This window comes from Natator depressus, chromosome 4 (genome assembly GCF_965152275.1).
Source record: "Natator depressus isolate rNatDep1 chromosome 4, rNatDep2.hap1, whole genome shotgun sequence".
NCBI classification, from domain to species: domain Eukaryota; kingdom Metazoa; phylum Chordata; order Testudines; family Cheloniidae; genus Natator; species Natator depressus.
In genome coordinates, this window is record NC_134237.1 from 30,819,021 (window position 1) to 30,838,909 (window position 19,889).

Genomic DNA, 19,889 nt, shown 5'->3' on the forward strand with positions numbered 1-19,889 from the left:
TAACTTTTTTAGGGCCAGGATTTCACTCATATACTCCAGAAGGGACTACTGCGACAATCGAGTTTGACTTCTTGCGAGTTTAAAGATGGCGTATATTTCACCATGGCTGTCAAAGCGTCTTTGAAATTTGAACTGCTCTCTGACCTTGAAAACGAAACCTGCCACTAGGCCACCAAGTCAAGATGGACAGAGGAGGAGAGAAGCACCTGGATGATGGAAATAGTGGTTTCCTAAATGAGTCCAACGCTATTTTTTTTTTTCCTCCCCTGAGTGAAGCTCATCGTGACATTTTTGGGAGGTCCACTGTTGACAGAGAACAGTATATTGTCCTAAATGGACCCTACTTAGGAAAGTAATTTGTTCCACTCCATAAAATAGTTTTAATATCTCTGATCTAAATTAACTATCTCAGAAGCTGAAAAGAAAGCGGTTTCTCCCAAAATCACTATAAACCTCAAGTACTTCTAATCTGAGGGAGAAAGTGATTTTGTTGGAGAAAAGACCCTATGTTGCAAACATGCATATGAGTTAATTACAAGCCTTAAATGTTTGTAAAATTAGTCCCTTAGTTACCTGCTCCAGAACTCACACCTGTGTTACAATATTATAAAGCAGCAGCACTCCTAAAATAATTTTTTTCATCAGTGCATAATTTACGCATAGTTTACTTTGGATTGAAACTGCCTAAATGCAATGATTAATGATCATCAACAAAGTTGTTTCAGCCATTTTTTGTTTGCATAAGTTGTAAAATTCCAATGGCTGTCCCTGTTGACATTTGTTAATCATAATATTAACTAATTCCTATGCTTTGGGGTTTTTTTCCCGTCAGGAGAAGGGAATAGACTTCTCAAACAACTGTCACATGACGGTATAAAAACAGTTAAATGTAAATGTACTCTTTGAAGACTTACATAAAGGCATTTTATATGAATGGCACATATCCTAAATATGTATGACACTCAAAGGTCTCTTGCTGCACTGGATAATTATGGCTTTAAAAAAAATTAGTTAGGATAGCTAGTGGAAAATCCAGAGTTTGTTTTTACGGTCTTTCTTTTATGAGACTTGTAGAGACTTAAAATGATCATTTATCAACAAAAAACCCAACCCAGTTTCTGTCACTACTTGATTGTGGAAATAGCTTTCCTTACGTTTCAGAAAACTGTGCAAGCAATAGCAGCAGCACGGGTAGGCATTACATCTTCACTGAGTAGCTGCTTTCAGAACCTTGTTAGAAATCAACTAAAGATATGCCTTCACTGCAGAGTTAACTTGGTTGATTGACAACCAGGTGTGAGCAGCCATAGTGCACAGCGATATTCTTTACAGTGTCCTCCCTAGTGCTGCACTAAGTGTGTGATCAATCACTTAAAAAAAAATCGTAATATAACCATTGCAGTAATTTGGCTCTTTACTTTAGTCTCAAAGGTAGACTAGAAATTTTTTCATACATAAGTCCTAGAACAACAGTTTTGGCCCAGTTATAGTGATGTTATTAAATGGTTAATTTGACCCATGTATATCCATTAACTGTGTGTGTGTGTGTGTGTGTGTGTGTGTGTGTCAAAGTCAAACCCTTTTTATTGTGGAAGTAAATAATTACAGCATATTCATGTAATTGCTCCAGGATCTCTTATTAACCTAGATAATTTTTTTACAAGAATAGTATTGGTCCAGAGTCATTTGCTTTCTATACAAAACATTCATAATGGCATCTTTTCGTTCTGTTAAGATACCCTTTCTCTGCTGGTGTTATTTGCTTCTACAATGATTGCTTCAAAAGGGTGCCATCTAGTGTCTAAAGATTGAAATATGAATTGCGATTTATAAGGCAGTAGATGAGAATTTTATTAGGTGGTGGTGCAGAACAATTATTACATCATAATTCTTAAACTGCCCTGGAATAGTGTAAGATTGATAGAGGAAACTGTGACTCTTGAATGAAGTATTAAGGAAATTGAATGGATTTTTTTTCATCTGATGACAAGAATATTAATGTGAGCCATGAGTATTATTTTAATTAAGTCAAACTTCTCTTTAAATGAATTGTGTGTGTTTGAGATGCACACATATAGCATTCTTGAGGTGCATTCAGCTTGTCTGTTTTTTGCTTGCTCATGCCTTCAGCGAATGACCCTACAGAAGTTAGATTTCATTTGTAGTATAGAAACTAATGCTGTCTTCTGGTTACATGAATATGTTGTATTGGCCTTATAGTGATCTCAGAAACACAAATCTGTGCCTGATAAAATAAGCTGCTATAGTCATGCACACGTGAGCAGTACCAGATTTTTTAAAAATGCATGGTAATAGTGGGAGAGATCTAACTACTATATATTTATTGAATTTTAAAGCGCCTGTTCCCATAATTGCTAAGTGCTTGCTTACACATTTTTAAGAATACCAAATAGTAAATTGCATAAAACCATTCAAAGGCTTAAAGTTGATTGAGTTAAATCAGTTTGATCAAAGTGATTTAAATTAGCATTTTAATCGGGATTTAAATCAGTGGGCAGGACACCTTGATTTACATAATTAATTTTAATCTTGTTTTGCATTTGTACTTTGTAATTATTTTCCTAAAGAAACATTGATTGGTAATCATTAAGATATGTTGATTTGCAACTAGACATAGGTTTTACACTAAATTTCGTACTTCTTTTTGCTAACCAGGAGGATGCTTGATGGCACAGATTTTTAAACTATATCTGTAGTCAGTGAATCGAAGTACTTGTTTCTGGCCACCATGCCCTTCAGTTTTTTAGAACTAGTAGATTCATCCTCTCTCATTATTTTTATTCATAGATTGGAAGAAGAAAACAAGCATAGGCCTTAATAGGTTGTTGTAATTTAAGTATAGGTTGTAATTTACAGTTTAAATAAAATAGGTTATTTTGAAAAAGAAAAATGTATGTAATTAAAAATCCATTTTTATTTTTTTTTTTTATTATTGAATTTTTCTGCCCTGGGCTTTAAGAATACCAATGTCCTTTTGTCAGGAATAAACCAAAATGCATAAATGTTAACACAAAAATATTTTAATATAATTATATCAAGATCACATGTATGGAGGAAGTAGACTTGTAATTATAAATTACAGCGAGTTATTTAGTTTTTTAATTCATGCTGCTTCGGGGCAGTCTGGATTAAAGGTCTGATGCTGGAGCTCACAAGGATCATCCCCTGACGAAACACACTGTCTGCTATGGCTGATGCTGAGCAATAGGCAGCTACGTGTCCACCTGGGCAACAAAGTCAGTTTGCCCCAGTTCCTGAACAACGGACTGCCATAAGGTCCAGTAGTTGCGCTGATGGTTTTCAATGTTTACATGAGCGACATGCCTCCAACAAAGTTATGCAGATTTGCAAGTGCGGATGACCTTGCCCTGGCAACTCAAGTAGCCACCTTCAGTGACGTCAAGTCCATCTTGAACAGGGACCTAAACATCAGAGAGGAATATTTCCAGAAATGGAGGCTCAAGCCAAATCCTCACAAAACAACAGTCACTACATTCCATCTTGATACCAGGAACACTACGCACATCCTGAAAGTGACCTTCTGTGGCAACACGGTGCTACATGACCTCACTCCAGCCAATCTCAGAGTGAAGCTGGACCACACGCTAACCTTCCATGACCATCTGAAGAAGGTAGCTGCCAAGACGAAGACAAGGGTCAGAAACCGGCAAGCACAAGCTGGGGAGCGTCAGCGTCAGTGTTACAGACATCAGCGATGGCCCTTGTGTACTCCTTAGCCAAAGCCTATGCACCGGTATGGACCAGAAGCAGCCATACTCGACTTGTTGATGTCCAACTAAACACTGCAATGTGGTGCATCACTGGAACCCTCAGCTTGACCCCAACACCTTGGCTGCCAGTGTTGTCGCACATTGCACCCCCTTCCATTTGCCATTATGCCACAACCCTTCAGAAATTTCAGAGGATCGTGGAAAATGAGCGTTTTCCCATCTACCAGGACCTTAACAATGTTCTTCACCACCACTTGAAATCGCACAAGCCTTTTTGGACCCATGCATTTAATCTTCAATAATGCAACTTCAACCCTGATGAAGCTTACAAAGCTGAATGGAATTCACAAGAAGTCACAAATAAACACTTCATGGAAGACTCCATGAGGAAGATCTCTGGCTTCGATCTCCCACAAAGGTTATGAGCAGCCCTAAACCATATCTGCACAAACCATGGCAGATGTGGATACTTGCTGCAGTAATGGAAAATTAAAGACTCTCCAATGTGTGACTGTCATCACCCAGAACAGACCATGGAACTCAGTGCCCAATTCACAAATACAAAGGAGGCGTCGCCAGCAGTACACTCTGCTACTCCAGATGCAATTATCTGGCTTAACTATCTAAACATAAAATTATAGTTGTTGCTCTACATTTACCTCAGCCATACGAAGAAGGAGGGTCAGAAGAAATTTTGAAAGGATAGGAGACAAATGGGAAATCAAAAGAGTCTAGATCAGCAGTTATCAAACTATGGGGTGGGCCTTCCAAGAGAGGCCCGTGAATGTGTCAAGAGAGGCACAAGCTGTGTGTTTTGTTTTGTTTAAGTGCTCTGGCTGTCAGCTCCAGGTGTCTGAGGCTTGTGCAGAAGGACCATGCATACTCGGGAGCTGGGGATAAACGGGGAACCCTGCCACCTGGGATCAGGCTCTCCTTCCCCCCACCCTCCCCAAATCCCTCACCTGGAGGCGGCAGGCTCTGTCTGTCAGCCTCGGAGTGGCAGCAGCAGTACAGAAGTAAGGGTGGTAATGGGACGCTAAGTCTGCTGTGAAAATTTATATTGATGAATATCACTTTCCACATTGCTACCATTACTTCTGTGTTGCTTCTGGTGCAGCACTCCCTTCAGAGCTGGGCCCCCAGCCAGCAGCCGCTGCTCTCTGTTCTGCCTTTAGAGCTTGGTGGTGATGTATGTTCTTGGGGAGGAGGGCGTAAACAACTACAGACACAAGGGTCAAATAAGTTTGTGAACCACTGGTCTAGACCCATTTCTAACAGTTCAGTCTTATTCATTTCTAGTTCATGATCAGTTTGTTTTCTTTCATGACAGATAACTGCTAATGTACTCCCACAAGCTTTTGGGGGTGAGCATCTATTAACACACCACTTCCCCAGCAGAGAATAGATGAGTTAAAATGCAGAATGGGTGGCTTAATACAGTGCCTGTTCCACACTTAGGCCTTGATAGTGCAAATGCATACACATGAGTAGACCTGTGCACATACAGCTAAAGGATTGGGTCTTAGTCATTGAGTGTGAGTGGGGCTCATTTGTGAGGTATTAAAGATATATAAATACACATCTGCAACCACTCATATCTCAGAGGGGACTGCAGTACACTTCTTGTTGTTTGAACTGGCAAATATTTAAAAGAATGCTTGTCTGAAGTTAAAATCACCTGTCTCAAACAAGTGCAGTGGTCATTATTTCAAGTCTTTATAAATGTTATTCTGACTTCTATTTCAGGTACTTCAGCTCTGAAGGAAAATGAAAGGTGGTGTTACTGAAGAACATCTGTACCTGGCCTACTCCCACCAATTTGAAGATTGCATCTTTCCTCTCCACACATCAATATCTTTGTTTTTGCTGTCCTATTGTGACCACAAATTATTCAAAGTTTTCTTAGTACCTTCTGGTGACGGTACAGATGACCAGTTATTTGGTAAAGCACAGCCTGATGACCTAGAGGTCCACTTCATCTCAAGGTGTCAACTCCCTTTGGTTGTCCAGAGCTGCTGTTTGCCTGCTATAGTTGAAGAAAATGGCAAATTCTGTCGAGCTGGGCTTTCTGTTGTGTTGAGGCACATAATACAGAAAACATATGAGGTAGATCCATCAAAGAAGTTGGTTTTGGAACTTTTGGGGTTTAAAAAGACCTGCCTAAAAGCCTGTGCTGAAGTGAGTGCATCTTTTTCTGTTACATGTTTAAATATAGTTCACACTAATAATTGGGTTTCAATGTGGATGTCTGCTGGAATATCCAGTTAAGATATTTTATAGTACGGTTTCCTATTGTTGATACAACAGCAGCTGTATTGATTTTGGCATAAAAGGGAATGGTAATGATTTAAAACAAAAATAAAACCACCCTAAATATTTAACAATATAAGTAGCCTTAAGATTAAAAATATGGACTAGATCCTCAGGTGGTATAATGTGGTGTAGTTTCATAGAAATCAATGGAGCTATTCCATTTTAGACCCATTGAGAAGCTGCCGCTATGTGTTTTAAAAGAAATTCAGTTTGTTTTTTATCTGCCATGCTCAGATTTTAGGGTTGTGTGAGAGAGCTGGTGTTATTACTCACCCCTAAATCAAATCAGTGAATTTCATTCTTTATACACAGGTGTTCAGGATGACCTCAGTTCTTCTAAGATAAATACAGAATCCTGAACTAAGGTCTTGGAAGGTGTGTAAAAGAGAAGATAATATTTAAATCTAGTTACATAGTAGTGTAGGTCCAGAACCAACCTTATGGGCTGCTTGTGCTAGGAAAGGCTTGATAATTTACAACTCGAGTCAGTCTAGTTCTAACATTAAAGAAGTTAAATGTAAAAGAAAAACAACAAAATCCCTTTGTTTTATACCATAGAAAGGGAAAGGCACTGCTGTGCAAAAAAATCCAACAAATGAAACTCCTATGGGCAATGTAGGTATGGGGCAGAACATGTTCAATGAAGAGCCTATTCCTTACATCCCAGAAAGGGAGGTCAGGTACTCTAAGCTGTGAAACTCTTTAATGCCATTTTGAAATTCCATGTACTCATTTAATTTTTCAATATGAATATTACTTGTCTAAACCATCTTATTTAGAAGATCTGCTTACTTGTTCACCACTTTGAAAAATAATACCTTCTTAAACTGTTCCTACATATATTCTGTCATAGGGTAACCTTATAGTCTTGAGTTCTGGTCTGTCCAGTGACCTCAGCTCATTCAAGTTTAATTGTATAATAAACCTTAGCCATGGCCATATTTACTCTGGACCAAATTCTGTGACATTAATTTGTTCTATCACCATGAAATATCCTTCATTCCTGTTCCCCAAAACAAATACAACTATTGCATATGAAAATACTCATTGATGTAAAATTTATTGGTGCTTATTTTCAATCCTGATTATTTTTGAAGATGGGTTTTTCATTACACTCTTCAAGTACCCTGGCTCCTGCCTTCGGTTCCCATAATGTCCAGAAGACCCAGCACAGATCCTCCTTTTATTTAGCTGTCTTCAGCAGCTTATCAGGGCCGTGGCTGCTGTGCTATTCTCCAGCTTCCCAGGTCAAGCCTACATTTCTGTCTCCTCTAATCCCAGGCTACAAGCTTTACCAGGCTCCTGCTTGCTGCCTAGGTCCAGGATTCATTGCAGGGAGCATACACTAATCTAATTAATTTCTTCATGTGAGGAAAACTGTAGGGCAATAGACAGCTGCTGGCAGTTCCCAGTAGCACGGTTTGACAGAAGGTAAACAAAATGTTGGGTGTCTGGTTGCAGCAAAATATTGAATTCCATAGCATCTTGGGAAAATGCCAGATGATGCAGCCATGTAATTGTGGAGTCTTAGTGTTCTGCGTTAGATGGATGGGACTGTTCACACTCAAACTATTATTTCAGATTTTCTGCAGATCCAGACAGATGACACTACATTGGTTTACACTTGGTGCACATTTTAGAGGTTTTCTTACAACCATAAAGACTGGAAACAATATTTCTTTTTAATGAGAATGCAATAAATTCCATGGCTGTGGAATGTGCAGGGCCTTGCCCTGAGAAAGATAAAATACTTCAAGCACATAATCTATTAGGTTCTGATCTCTTGTATACCTTGAACATCCAAAATTCCCTTTGAAGCCAAGAGGTATTAATGAGGCTGTATGAACTGAAGTCAGTGGCCATTTTGGGTTTGCAAGGAAAGCAGGATCAGAGCTTAAATCTATAATCCCAAAACTCGGGATAAAATTATTGAAAATGCCAAAGTCCCATTTTTAAAATAGATTTAGGTATTTAGGCTCCTAACATTCATTAATGGGACTTAGGTTTTTCTAAGTTAGTTAGATGCTTTTGAAATATTTTCCCTGGATCTCAATTTTGTTAAACCTTTCCATAGGTAAACCCCTTCATTCCATCCATTACTACATTTTATCCTCCTTTTACATTGGTATAATTCCTTTGAAATACCATTATAATTGTGTAAAACTAGAGTAACATAATGGTAAATGAGGCCCGATAGATGATACTAAAATACGGTGAGTGGGGGTAGATAGGGGAGTTGTATCTTTTAAGTCTATCCATGTATACAGTTGTTAATTTAGGATCTTAAAAGTTTTTTGTATTTAACAATAATTTCTGTTAACCTTTAATTTTAATACACTATAAATTACATAAACTCCTAAAATTTGGTATTTTAAGAAGTTATGAAATTTAAGCAATAAGCCAAGAGACCAAACAAAAATTAGTTGCAGGGTAGAAAGGGTCTTTAACGATCAAACTAAATTGTACTGTCAAGATTGGGCTACTGTAAACTATTCTAAGAAGTGGAATTGTCCTCTGGACATAGTACTTGGTGCAGACTTGACTAATAATAAACTTGTACTTCCTAATTATTACTGTTAATTATGACTATTGCTATTTCAAGAGTATGTACTCTTATCAGCGTTTATATATAAACAAAGGATGTGGAGAGCTTTTTGTTCTGTCATTTGAAGTGTTAAGGGACTTTTTTTTTTCACTTGTGGCACGGGTAAGAATTGGATTTCACGGATATAAGATTGTTTAGAGATATTTTGAAAAAAACCAAGGACACAGGTAGAGATCAAATTTTGGCTTGATATATCGTGCCATTCCTAAAAAGGGGCAGCATTTAAGTGTGTGGTTTGCAGATTATTACAAATAAATTGGGGAAACAATTTCCATGAAAATCCATAACATTCCAGTGAAAAGAGATTATAATCTGAGATTATGCAACTAATTTTGTGTGTGTGTGTGTGTGTAGAAAGATGTTGCAATGGTGAAATAATTTTTATGAAAGTTATGACTTCTATTTCCCATAGCCCCCAAAAGAGTGATGGGAGTGAATTAAGAGACTCTGCTAAAGAAGAGTATTTGATGCCATAAATTCAGGATTATTGCACCAGTGAATAAATCCAACAAGAGGAGAAGTTTGAGTTTAAAGACAGTTGTAAAAAACTTTGGTAGAAATAATGGAGGAAAGTGGGGCAAGAATTAGAAAAATTGGTATTTTGTTAAGATATCATTACAGTTGGACTCCTATATCTTAAATTTCTGACATCACAAGCAGAAAAGCAGTTCCAACATTGTGTAAAACATTTCTGAAATAGATTTTCTGTAAAATAAATGGCATTTGTGGGATTCATAGATGGTGCGATATTCTGTTTTTACTGGTACTCATTTGAGATGACCAATGTAATTTGGTCATGGCTTCATCTCTTCTGGATAATACAGCCATCCCAAATTGATGCTGATAAAAGACATATATACCACACCAGACCAACATTAATTCTTTTTATATATAAAATTTAGTTTCCAGACTTATACTGGAAATTAGTCTATTAAGGGTTTAATGTAAACTAACAAAGGCAAGGAAATTCAGAGAGCTTAAACTTCATCCTGTTCACATAAAACAATGTAGCATGCATATATATATGTGTATATATACCTTGAGTTTCTGACATTGCAAGTACACATGGGAAGGCGTGGCATGCATGGCATGTTAAGGATGGAGTTTCAGCCTTTCCATGGAAGCTCTTTACAGGATTTAAGTTATGCCCTTAATTTTGAATGTCTGCGTTATAATCCAAACAGTTCTAATGAGACTGTGCTTTTTTATGTTTATATGACAGGTTAGTCAGTGGACCAGACTTTGTGAGATCAGCATCCCTCAGGCTGTTGAGAGCTTATTGAATGCATCTCCCGATCAGTGTCAGGCCATTCCACCTGAGGTTTTGCTTCTTGAGAAGAAGCTAGGAGAACCTGTCAGAGTGCACAATGATGACAAAATTCGACGGCAGAAACTTCAACAGCAAAAGGCAGGTGATAAGACTGCAGTGCCTGCCCTCGCTAAAAGAGCAACAAAAAATCTTAGCCCAGAAGAAATCAAGGACCAAGAACCTGCAAGTCTGGAACTGAGAGTAGCTTTCTCAAAATTAGTTGTGCAGGAAATACCTGCTACAACCAACAGGGAGCCCTCTCACATCAGGAAAACAAAAACCTCTGATCTCCCACCTCTGGAGCATGTTTTTGCTGAGGGGCTTTATTTCACTCTGGCAGATGTAGTGCTTTTGCCATGCATCCATCAATTCTTGGTAAGAAAACAGCTTCTGTAGTTAATAAATAGTACCCATGTCTGTTAGAGTCTGAAAAGTTGCATAACTACTTGATATAAGACACAGTCAAGCAAAATATTTACTATGTAACCCTACACAGCACGGAATAGTTTCCGTTAATTGTTTTGTATGTGTATCACAGGAAATGAAGAGTTTTCTCTATCTATAACTAAAAGGTAAAATATATGAGAGACAGTTGTTGGTAAGGGGCCAGATGAATCCTATATATTACTATTAGAGTATACTGAAATATACTTCTGGACACAGGATGTTCAAAAAGTGTTTCTTTTAATACTTATTTTAAGCACTTTCATTAGCCATTTATTTTTGTGCTGTGTGTGTCTTCACAATGGGCTGGGTCTGTTAAAGCAAAGTAGAGCATGACTTCTGTCACGTCTGCCATTTGAAACTCGGTGTCACTTGGTGTCTGGCTCCTTTAAGGGGAGATGGGGCCAGCCACACTTATGCCATAATTAATTAGCTGTTTCCCAGACTGAGAAGGTGGGACTAAGGAGGTTTAGGTGATACTTAATGGACACCAGGCCATGTAAGAGGGCTAAAAAGCTCAACTTGGGCGGAACCACAGAGAGTGGGCAGGCTTCTTTGGAAGGTTCTGAGTGAGGGTCTGCAGTAGACTGAGGGGTGCTAGAAACTCCAGGGAAGAAGTCTGAGAGTTAGAGCCAGAGACTTTAAAGATAACCTGGAAGGGACTAGAAACTGAGCCCGGAACAGGCTAGAAAGGAGCCCAGGTGGGGAGAAAGTACTTTTTTTTGTTTGGACTTCCTACCTCAAAAGAGAATTGAGGTCAGAATGACCCATCTGAAGGACTGAGCCACATGACCTGCCAAGAGAGACAGAAAATCCTGGGGAGGAGGAAACTCAGGCAGGGAGTGCCTGCAGAGTCACACAGAGCCAGCAGCGGCCAGAGATGCTCCATGAAACTCACGTGAAAAGCTGTGACATCCCAGACAGTAGCCTCCTCCATACCTGAAGCAGCATACCAAGGAGAGGGGGAAGCAATAGGCTGGGAATCAGTTGTGATCCAATCTGAGGGGTGTGGCAAGTGAGAGCACAACATGAAAGATTAGAGAAGTCTAATCTGGGGATCAGGAGAGAGGAAGCTATGTTTATCTGGGGGGGCTGGAATCCATCACTGTGAAGTTTGCAAATTCCAGAAGACTCCTGTCATGAAGCAAATCCTAAATATTTTTTTAAATGTATGTAGATTCCTAAGCTAAAAACTTGTTAAACTGGATTTACATCTGTAAATACCAAATACTTAATGGGTAAAAAAACCCTTATTAAGAGAATACTATACTTTTCTCAGTTACTAAGGGTAACTTGTAAATTCAAAGTTAAAGTTACTCATAAAATCAACCACCATCACTCTATGTGCTCAATTAATCTTAATTTTGCCTCTCCACGCTGAGGATACCCCCAAATCAGGAGATACTCCTATTTTCAACAAAACACATCTTTATCTCATCCGTTACACCAAACAGTTAGCATGAATCAAACTAAATTATTTTTTGCTTGTTGATAACTGATTCTGCACTGCTGTAACATTTAAACCTAAGTTCATCTCTTACATTGCTACAGCAGACAAGTCCTGTCTTTAAAACCAGACACAACTGACAGAAAGAGACGTGTCTGTATCTTTACTGACAGTAATCAGATTCAGAACAGTCTTATGAGACAATTCCCCAGCAATAGTTAGAATTTCAAAGTGTTTTAGTAGAGTTTGTCTTGCCTAGGAAAAGTGGTCAAGTTTAGGTCTAAGATGTGCTAGTTAAACCTGACCTTAAACTCAACCTTTTTCCTACTATAAATGGAAGATAATACTTTGTAGTTTTAATTCAGCTGGTTGAGTTGTAGCCTAGCAGAGTGAATATTTACTAAAGTTGAATACGCCCACTTTATGATCATGGAATCTGTATGCTCTCATTAAGTGCAAATTATAAATGGGGATAGCATTATAAAATGAATAATTTAACAAGATTAGGAGCCAAAATCAGGATGTCTTAGGCAGCTTTTTAATGGACATTCTTTTAATGAAAGTGCATTATAATGAAGGTAAAACAAAAGTAAGTAGGAGTGAGAGAGTCACAGCTATAATTTTCCTGCATGCTAATTCTGACAACAGCATATTGGTGGAGCAAGGCAAAATTTGATTTTGATACAGTTTTGTTGTTTCTCTTGTTTATATAAATTTTTCCCTGAATTGAAACAGTTTTCAGCTGAAACATGAATCTTTATGTGATTTTTATCAGGATGTGGGTAGACAGGTCTAAAAGAAAATGAATGTCTCTTAGAAAAGTGAGTGTGTTTTTTAGGGAGGAAGTGAAAGGAAAGGAATGCAGAGACGACAATGGCATTTTAGTGATATAGCACCTTGTCTTTCCTTTCACACAGCAAAATTTAAGTGTTATTCAAGTATCATCCAATGGCAAACTTCCTCAGAAGTTAGTATTAAAGTTTGACCTCTAGTGATCTCAAATTTCTTGAGATTTTCTTGGCGCTAAACTTTCAGATTTTTTTTCTTTAAAAATGTATCCTTTTATAATACTTTATTCATTTTGACTTCTGACAGCCAGACTGTTTGTTCTCCTTTGTAATTTTTTTATACCTAATTTTTCTTTTCTACTATTCTATCATTATTGGGTACTTCCTGGTACATTTCCTGTGGGACGGAGGAAATATCTCTTTGGCTCTGTTGTGGAGGTGCCACTGATTTATTACCTGTCCAAGGTTGGTTTTGCGACTTGTACACTACTGTAGCACTTGTTGCTAAGGTGTCCATATATAGGAGGTCCTGAGAGAGAACATTTTGAGGGGTTAAAACTAAGATTGTCTATGCTGGGATTTCTTTGCATCAGTTTAGCTATACCATTGAAACCAAGATAAACCATACCTCTGCAAGTCACTTTTTACACTAGTGCAGCCCCACACATGTAAAATACACTTGAAAGAACGTAGCAATGATATCTGTTTCATTGGCGATGTTCAGTATTTATACTTCAGGAAAGTTTGATATCTGAACTGGTCAATGGAATGCCTGTTAGAGTCTATTGCCAAAAGGAGAGTTGTGTGAGTTTAAGCTTTGTATTTTGCTAAATTTTTCTGCTGGTGGTTGAAAACAAAAGCAGTTCTGGGAGAACATACTGTCTATCAGGTTCATAGAAGTAATCTCCAAAATCAAGAAAAGCACTTACTCACATTGGTACATGTAGTAAAACCCGCTATATAGCTCTTCACGGTAAAAACATGATCTCCAGATGACTCTCTGTATTGTCACAAGAATTTCCACCCAAGAGTAGCAATAAGGTTGTTCCTTTGAGTTGTGAAGTTATTTTACAGTAGACTCCAGATTAGAAATACATCAGTATTTTTTTGTTTTTGTTTTGCAACCATAGGTAATTGAGGATTATCAATTACCTTTATAAGGATTGTTTCAACCAATAAAAGCTACAAAACAAAATGTTTTCGTAATATTTTAACAATGATCAGATCTTCCAGCCTCATTCATTTTTCCGAGACCTTTCTAAATAAGCGTAGCATAATTTTTTATGATTGTTTGACTTATTGATGCCATGCCTGGGAAGGATTCTGGATCAGATGCTCGGTGGATTTCAGTAATCCAGTAAAAATCTAGTCCTTGTGTCTGCTCAGGGAAGTAAAAGAAAACAATGAGATGTGAAAGGAAGAAAACTGAGGGGGTAAATAAAGTATAAAGACTAGAAGTAAGTGGAAAGGGGGCACAATCCTAGATCCACTGCTGCCCCAGAAAGACCATAGTACATTATTTAAACAGCCCATTCTAAATGCAGAAAATCAATTTAAAATGAACAGATTGTTTCAGTACAGATTATTTGATGATGATGCAAAATAAAAATTACAAACTAGTAATTTAAAAATCTAGATACAGCCAGCTCTAAAGACAACAAAGTATTTTATCTGATTTTGGCATTAAACCCTTCCTCGTTATTTACACTCACAGTAATTCTCCCAAGTGTTTATACACTGTGACCTTATCCTATGTAATGTATCCTATACATGTAATTCCCATTGGCACTATCTGAATCGTATGTGTAAGGAGAGATGTACGCTAATTGGTCCTCATTTTAGACCATCTAACCACTGAAAACTAAGACTGAAATAAATTGTCCTATCTCAATTTAAACACTTGCAGACCACATCTCCAAGTCAGCAGGAGAGAATGCAAGATTTCCTTTCTACCACACTTAGAAATGGCTCTGTCAAGTAAGCTCTTCAGAGTTGAAATATTGTCTGTAAAATGGCCAGCATGCTTTTTGAGTGCTATATAAATAACAAAATAAAACTCTTATCTATTTTAACTGTGTATCTTAGTTATTTTGAAGCCCCTTTTCCCTTCAAGATCAGTTAAAATATGAACCAGAATTAATTATGATGAACTACACTCAGCTTTGTTTTCTCTCCCTTTCTTCTGCTTTTGGAACAACTAAGTGGCTACTTGGTCCAAACAGGTGGTATAAGGATTTTGGCTGACCATTCATACTTTACTTTTCACTATTTAATCCCGGGTTCTTCTTCCTTCTTCTGCACCCTTTTAAAGCAGAAACATCATTACAAACCAAAGTTATAACTGTTATAGTAGGGAGACTCCCAGGGGCCAGACTCATAATTATGATCCAGTATTTGGGCAACACAAAGGTGTTACAGAATCTGTCTGCAAATGGACAGCAAAAAATTCCAGGTGTGAGGGGAGGTGTGGGGAGCTTCCAGGTGCTGTGAATCCAGCTTCTGCCCCATCCACCTGTCCACCAGCTTCCATAACATGTTGGGGAAAAGGGAGGAGCAGAGCTTTGCTCTATAGTACAGCTCTTTTATTCTGTGCATTTAATGCAAAAAATTACATTGCTAAGTAAGATTTCTGCTTTATTGTCTAGGTTTTCAGTAAGAAGCACAACAAAAAGCTATTAGATTTGCCTTTGATATCCAGTTGGTACCACAGAGTTCAGGAAGTGCCTGGAGTAAAGAGTGCTGCTGCCAAGTGCAATATGCAGTTTCTCCAATTTCCAGATTTACTGTCTTTCCCAGATGAGCAGCTGAGAGACTTCTATACAATTCCTGATGACTTAGAGGAAGAACATGAAGACAATCAGTTTATAGGTGGTCCAAGGCCAACCATGACAAAGTTAATGGTAATTCAGCATTTTAATTTATTGTTTTCAATAATGATGATGATGATGATATTATTACAGTTCTGAATTTAGGATAATACAGACCTCTAAGTAGTAACTAATTAGAAGTGCTTGGAAAACACTGTTGGAAGCCTTAATCAGCTCATTAAGGGCTATTTCTATATTCTGGCTTCTCTCTCAGAACTATTGAGCTATAATTTTTTATTTATATATATATTTGTTATTTAACCTCTGAATAAAAAATGATAAAGTTTGTGACCGGAGGAAACCAGATGATAAAATTATTAAAGTACACAATGGTATTGGTATATATATTATGAAACAAACAAACAAAATTAGACTGTTACAGAACCAAAAATAAAATGGTCCTTTGGTATTTAGTTTTAATATTCTGTCTTCTATGATTTTTTCAGTTTTGTTCATAGCTCTGAGTACCTTAAAACCCAAGTAAGTTTTGTCAAAGAACGTTTAAAAATCTACATTCATTTCTGCATAAAAGGTATGCATAGGAAGATGAAAGCCAAAGAAAATATAACTCCATGGTATGGAATGGCAGTAGTCCAACCATGTAGCTAAGGGCATCTTAGATCTTGATCCTGCACCATTAAAGTTGATGGGAACTTTGCTACTGACTTCAGTGGGCATAGGCTTAAACCATAAGGCCTGTTTGAATCTGTCTTTGAGAGATCAGTTTTTTTTCTTACCCACAGGAAAGCGGTATTGAAGCAAAGTTTTCTCCTCATCCCTGCCCTAGGTGGACCCTAGATTGGAACAGTCTACCAGCAGCAGTCAGTCCTGGAGAAGGTAGGGTCTTTCTTTTTTCCTTTTCTTTTTCTTCAAGCTATTCCTATAAAAAATATACTACTTCTAATAAAACTACATAATGGTTTTATAGGAACAATGGAAGTGTACAGTACTTTCCTTGAATGTATGTTGTGTTTTTCCATTTATGTCCAATGCTATGTTTTCCACTGCAACTTTGTAATGGCATACTAATCAGTATGGTGAGTGTTGTTATGAATTATACACTCCCCCTGAAGCATCAGCAGATTCTAGTCACTTGCACAAGAAATCTTACATTAATTAGACTTGGAAACTTTACACCATTTTTCTCTTGTGTAGGTATATGATTTCCTCTTCTACTCCTCCAGCTCATTAGGTAGTGTTCTCTGACTTCATAGAAGAGTTGGTAGGTTGTATTGAATGTGTACAGTTCCATGCACCGCTGGGCCCTTTAATTCTTATTCACATCTGTAAATTCCTATGAGCCCAAATACCTGCATACTGAATTCTCCTGGGACTCTGAATGTTTTTGTCTGGTTCAAAACAGCAGTATTTCAGAAAATGATCTCTTCTCAGACCCTTAACAAATGTGTTTGGAACCTCTTGAGGCTTCTAGTTACTCAGACTACAAATGTGTTTTCTTCAAGGATTCAGACTTTTTTCCCTTCATGGGAGATAGCTCCTCAGCCTGCCAGCCATAGTGGTGTTTCATAAAAATCATTGCTGTCTATTTCCTTTTTCTCCTGTGTCCTGTGGCTAAGGCAAATTTTCCTCAGATAAGTAATTCTTCAACATTGTTTTACCGGTACTGCTTTAAAAGTAAGGAAGTAAAAAGTAAACTGCCAAACCTCCGCTGGAGGAGGCGTGGACAGAAGTGTAAATCAGTCTGTCTTAAGGCATTAATTCTAGTATTTCCTTGTCCACAAAACTCCCTTGAACTTCTGAGTTTTATCTTGAATTTTAGAAACCTTAATTGCCACATAAAATGGAATAATTTCCAATTGCTTCAAATGCAAACTAGGGACTGGATACAGGAATAGATTGAAAAGGTTTATGTTCTCTGATGTCACTGTGATGTAATCCCAGAGGAAGTTCCCCAGGCTGTCAACACCAGGAATAATCTAAAGGAGTACTTGTGGCACTTTAGAGACTAACCAATTTATTTGAGCATAAGCTTTCGTGTTAGTAACAGACTAACACGGCTGTTACTCTGAAACCAGGAAGAATCTGTCAGTTTAAAGTGTTCTCTGTGGTCTCAAGAACTTGCTGTACATCTTCATTAAAAGTATAGCTGTGATGGCTATCTAGTTACATTGGCAAGGCTTCAGTTTTGGGCAAGGCCAGAGAAAATTAGGCAGTGCCAACAGAAAATGCCCACCAAATCTTAAAAAAAAAATCTAAGTCTTGCTTTCAGCCACAAAAAATGAGCTGCTAGTGTTTGCTAGAAGGAAAGACTTGTGCTTTTTGGCAACTGGGTGTTTGAATTCAGAACAGGAACATGATTGTCATCTTATTCTTTCTGAGATGTATGACATCCTGTCTCCAACTGATACATTATTTCAGGGGTGGCCAAGCTGAGCCTGAGAAGGAGCCAGAAATTACCAATGGACATTGCCAAAGAGCCACAGTAATACGTCAGCGGCCCCCCCCATCGGCTTCCCCCCCACCGCCGCTCCCAGCATCTCCCACCCACTGGCAGCCCCACCGATCAGCACCTCCCTCCTTTACCGCACTTCCTGATGAGCTGTTTCGTGGTGTGCAGGAGGCTCGGGAGGGAGGGAGGAGGAGTGAGGGCACTGCAGGCTCAGGGCAGGGGCCAGGAAGGGGTGGACTGGGAGCAGGGCCTGCGGCAGAGACAGAGGTTGAGCAGTGAGCACCCCCTGGCACATTGGAAAGTTGGCGTCTGTAGCTCCAGCCCCGGAGTTGGTGCCTATACAAGGAGCCGCATATTAACTTCTGAAGAGCCGCATGTGGTTCCGGAGCCACAGGTTGACCACCCCGCATTATTTTATGTACCTAGTTTTTTATCTAGATTGCTTAACCCAGTGGCCAGAAGGATACAATGTGTTTTCAGGAGTGTACTAAAACAGTTTGTAATGTTAGAAGTCATGGTGACGTTTTGCAGGCATCTCATATGCTATCCATTGTCTTCCAAATGGTTACACACTTACCATAAACTGTTCATAAAGCCGTTGGAATTGCAGGAAATTTTTGTGTGAATCTAGTTCACTTACAGGCTTGCAGGTGATGTCATGGACTTGTACTATATCAACTGATACAGGTAGCAGATTCTGTGTGTTCATGTAGGTTAGTAACCTCTGGAATTTTTTTATTCACACCACCACCCTGCTGGCAATGGTTGTTCTTGAGATTCTAATTTACAAGCTAGTTTCCTGAGCAGACATTTCCAGAACATGTGGATTCTGAAAGGGAATTGCATTAGGATGTCGTAAAACAGATATTGGGACATGCCTATTCCAGATTTACAGCTGCAAAATGAAGAAATACGTATCCAGATAACGGGGAGTTCTCAGGGAAGGTACTCTAAAGATGATGGCCTAAGGGCATTTTAGAATCTTAATGCCAGTGTACTGCTTCTGTATTTATGTGAGCTTTCTAAACAGACTGTTGGAATCATGATGATAATTTTGGCCCTTTCCTGACAATATTATTTTACCTTGAAACATAGGTGCTGGAATTCTGGGTGTTGCTGCACCCCCTGGCTTGTAGTGGTTTCCGTTACTTACAGGTTTACAGTTTTGGTTTTCGGCACCCCCACTATAAAAATTGTTCCAGCACCCCTGCCTTGCTAGGACCTTAGCAGTCTGCTATACATGGATTCTGTGTAGGCAGAGAGCACTTGGAAACAGGTCACTGGTCCTGAAGTACTTTTAGGCTTTTCATGGGCGGTTTGACTGCTGTATAATAGAGTTTATATACTTGTATATAAACTTGTATAATAGAGTTTCTCTTAAGTCCTACATATACTGCCAACCCCCATGAAGCTAGTGAAAAGTAACATCCCTCTGCAAAAGTGGGAAAGGTTTGCTTTCTTTTTTGAAAAGCACAAACATCATTTTAGAGACTGGTTGAATGGCCAGCACACTGAAATAACAAATTCAATTCACTTAAGACCCACAAGGGCGTATATGCAAACATTTCCTCTTTATGTGGAAATAAGATCTCTTGCCATGTAATATTATTTTGTGGTGCCCTTCAGTTCAGAAATTGGTGGCACCTGTGTTTGATGTAGGTGCGATCCTCAAAGTCCTGATAGCCCTTAGCTGCTCCATGAATAGATTTATGGTTTATAATTTAATATATCTGTCTTCCTACGATTAACTTTCTGTTGCTGGTTTCCTGCTGAGAAATTCTCTTGCTGGAAAGTTACGCAACTGCTTGCATTATTGTTGCCCAGTTTCTTTTAATATTTGAAGGAAAAATAACCTTGTCATAACAGATATTTGTCCTTCACATATGGGTAGAGTTCATTGAATTACCTCATATCCTATTTCAGAGTAGCAGCCGTGTTAGTCTGTATCCGTAAA

At 38.4% G+C, this 19,889-nt stretch overlaps 1 protein-coding gene across 5 annotated transcripts in view; it reads left to right on the plus strand.

The window, feature by feature from the left end:
• The window catches only part of GSTCD (glutathione S-transferase C-terminal domain containing), a 119,409-nt gene that overhangs the window by 7,822 nt on the left and 91,698 nt on the right, over positions 1 to 19,889 (plus strand). Inside the window, exons 2-6 of one of the 5 annotated variants that reach the window (XM_074950705.1) lie at positions 13 to 352; positions 5,499 to 5,930; positions 9,893 to 10,354; positions 15,304 to 15,558; positions 16,269 to 16,362. In XM_074950705.1, coding sequence (XP_074806806.1) covers positions 5,520 to 5,930; positions 9,893 to 10,354; positions 15,304 to 15,558; positions 16,269 to 16,362 — 1,222 coding nt within the window. In that variant the 5' untranslated portion in view covers positions 13 to 352; positions 5,499 to 5,519. Of the gene's footprint in view, positions 1 to 12; positions 353 to 3,231; positions 4,511 to 5,478; positions 5,931 to 9,892; positions 10,355 to 15,303; positions 15,559 to 16,268; positions 16,363 to 19,889 lie in introns of those variants that run through there. The other 4 variants (XM_074950706.1, XM_074950704.1, XM_074950703.1 and 1 more) reach the window with 4 other exon arrangements.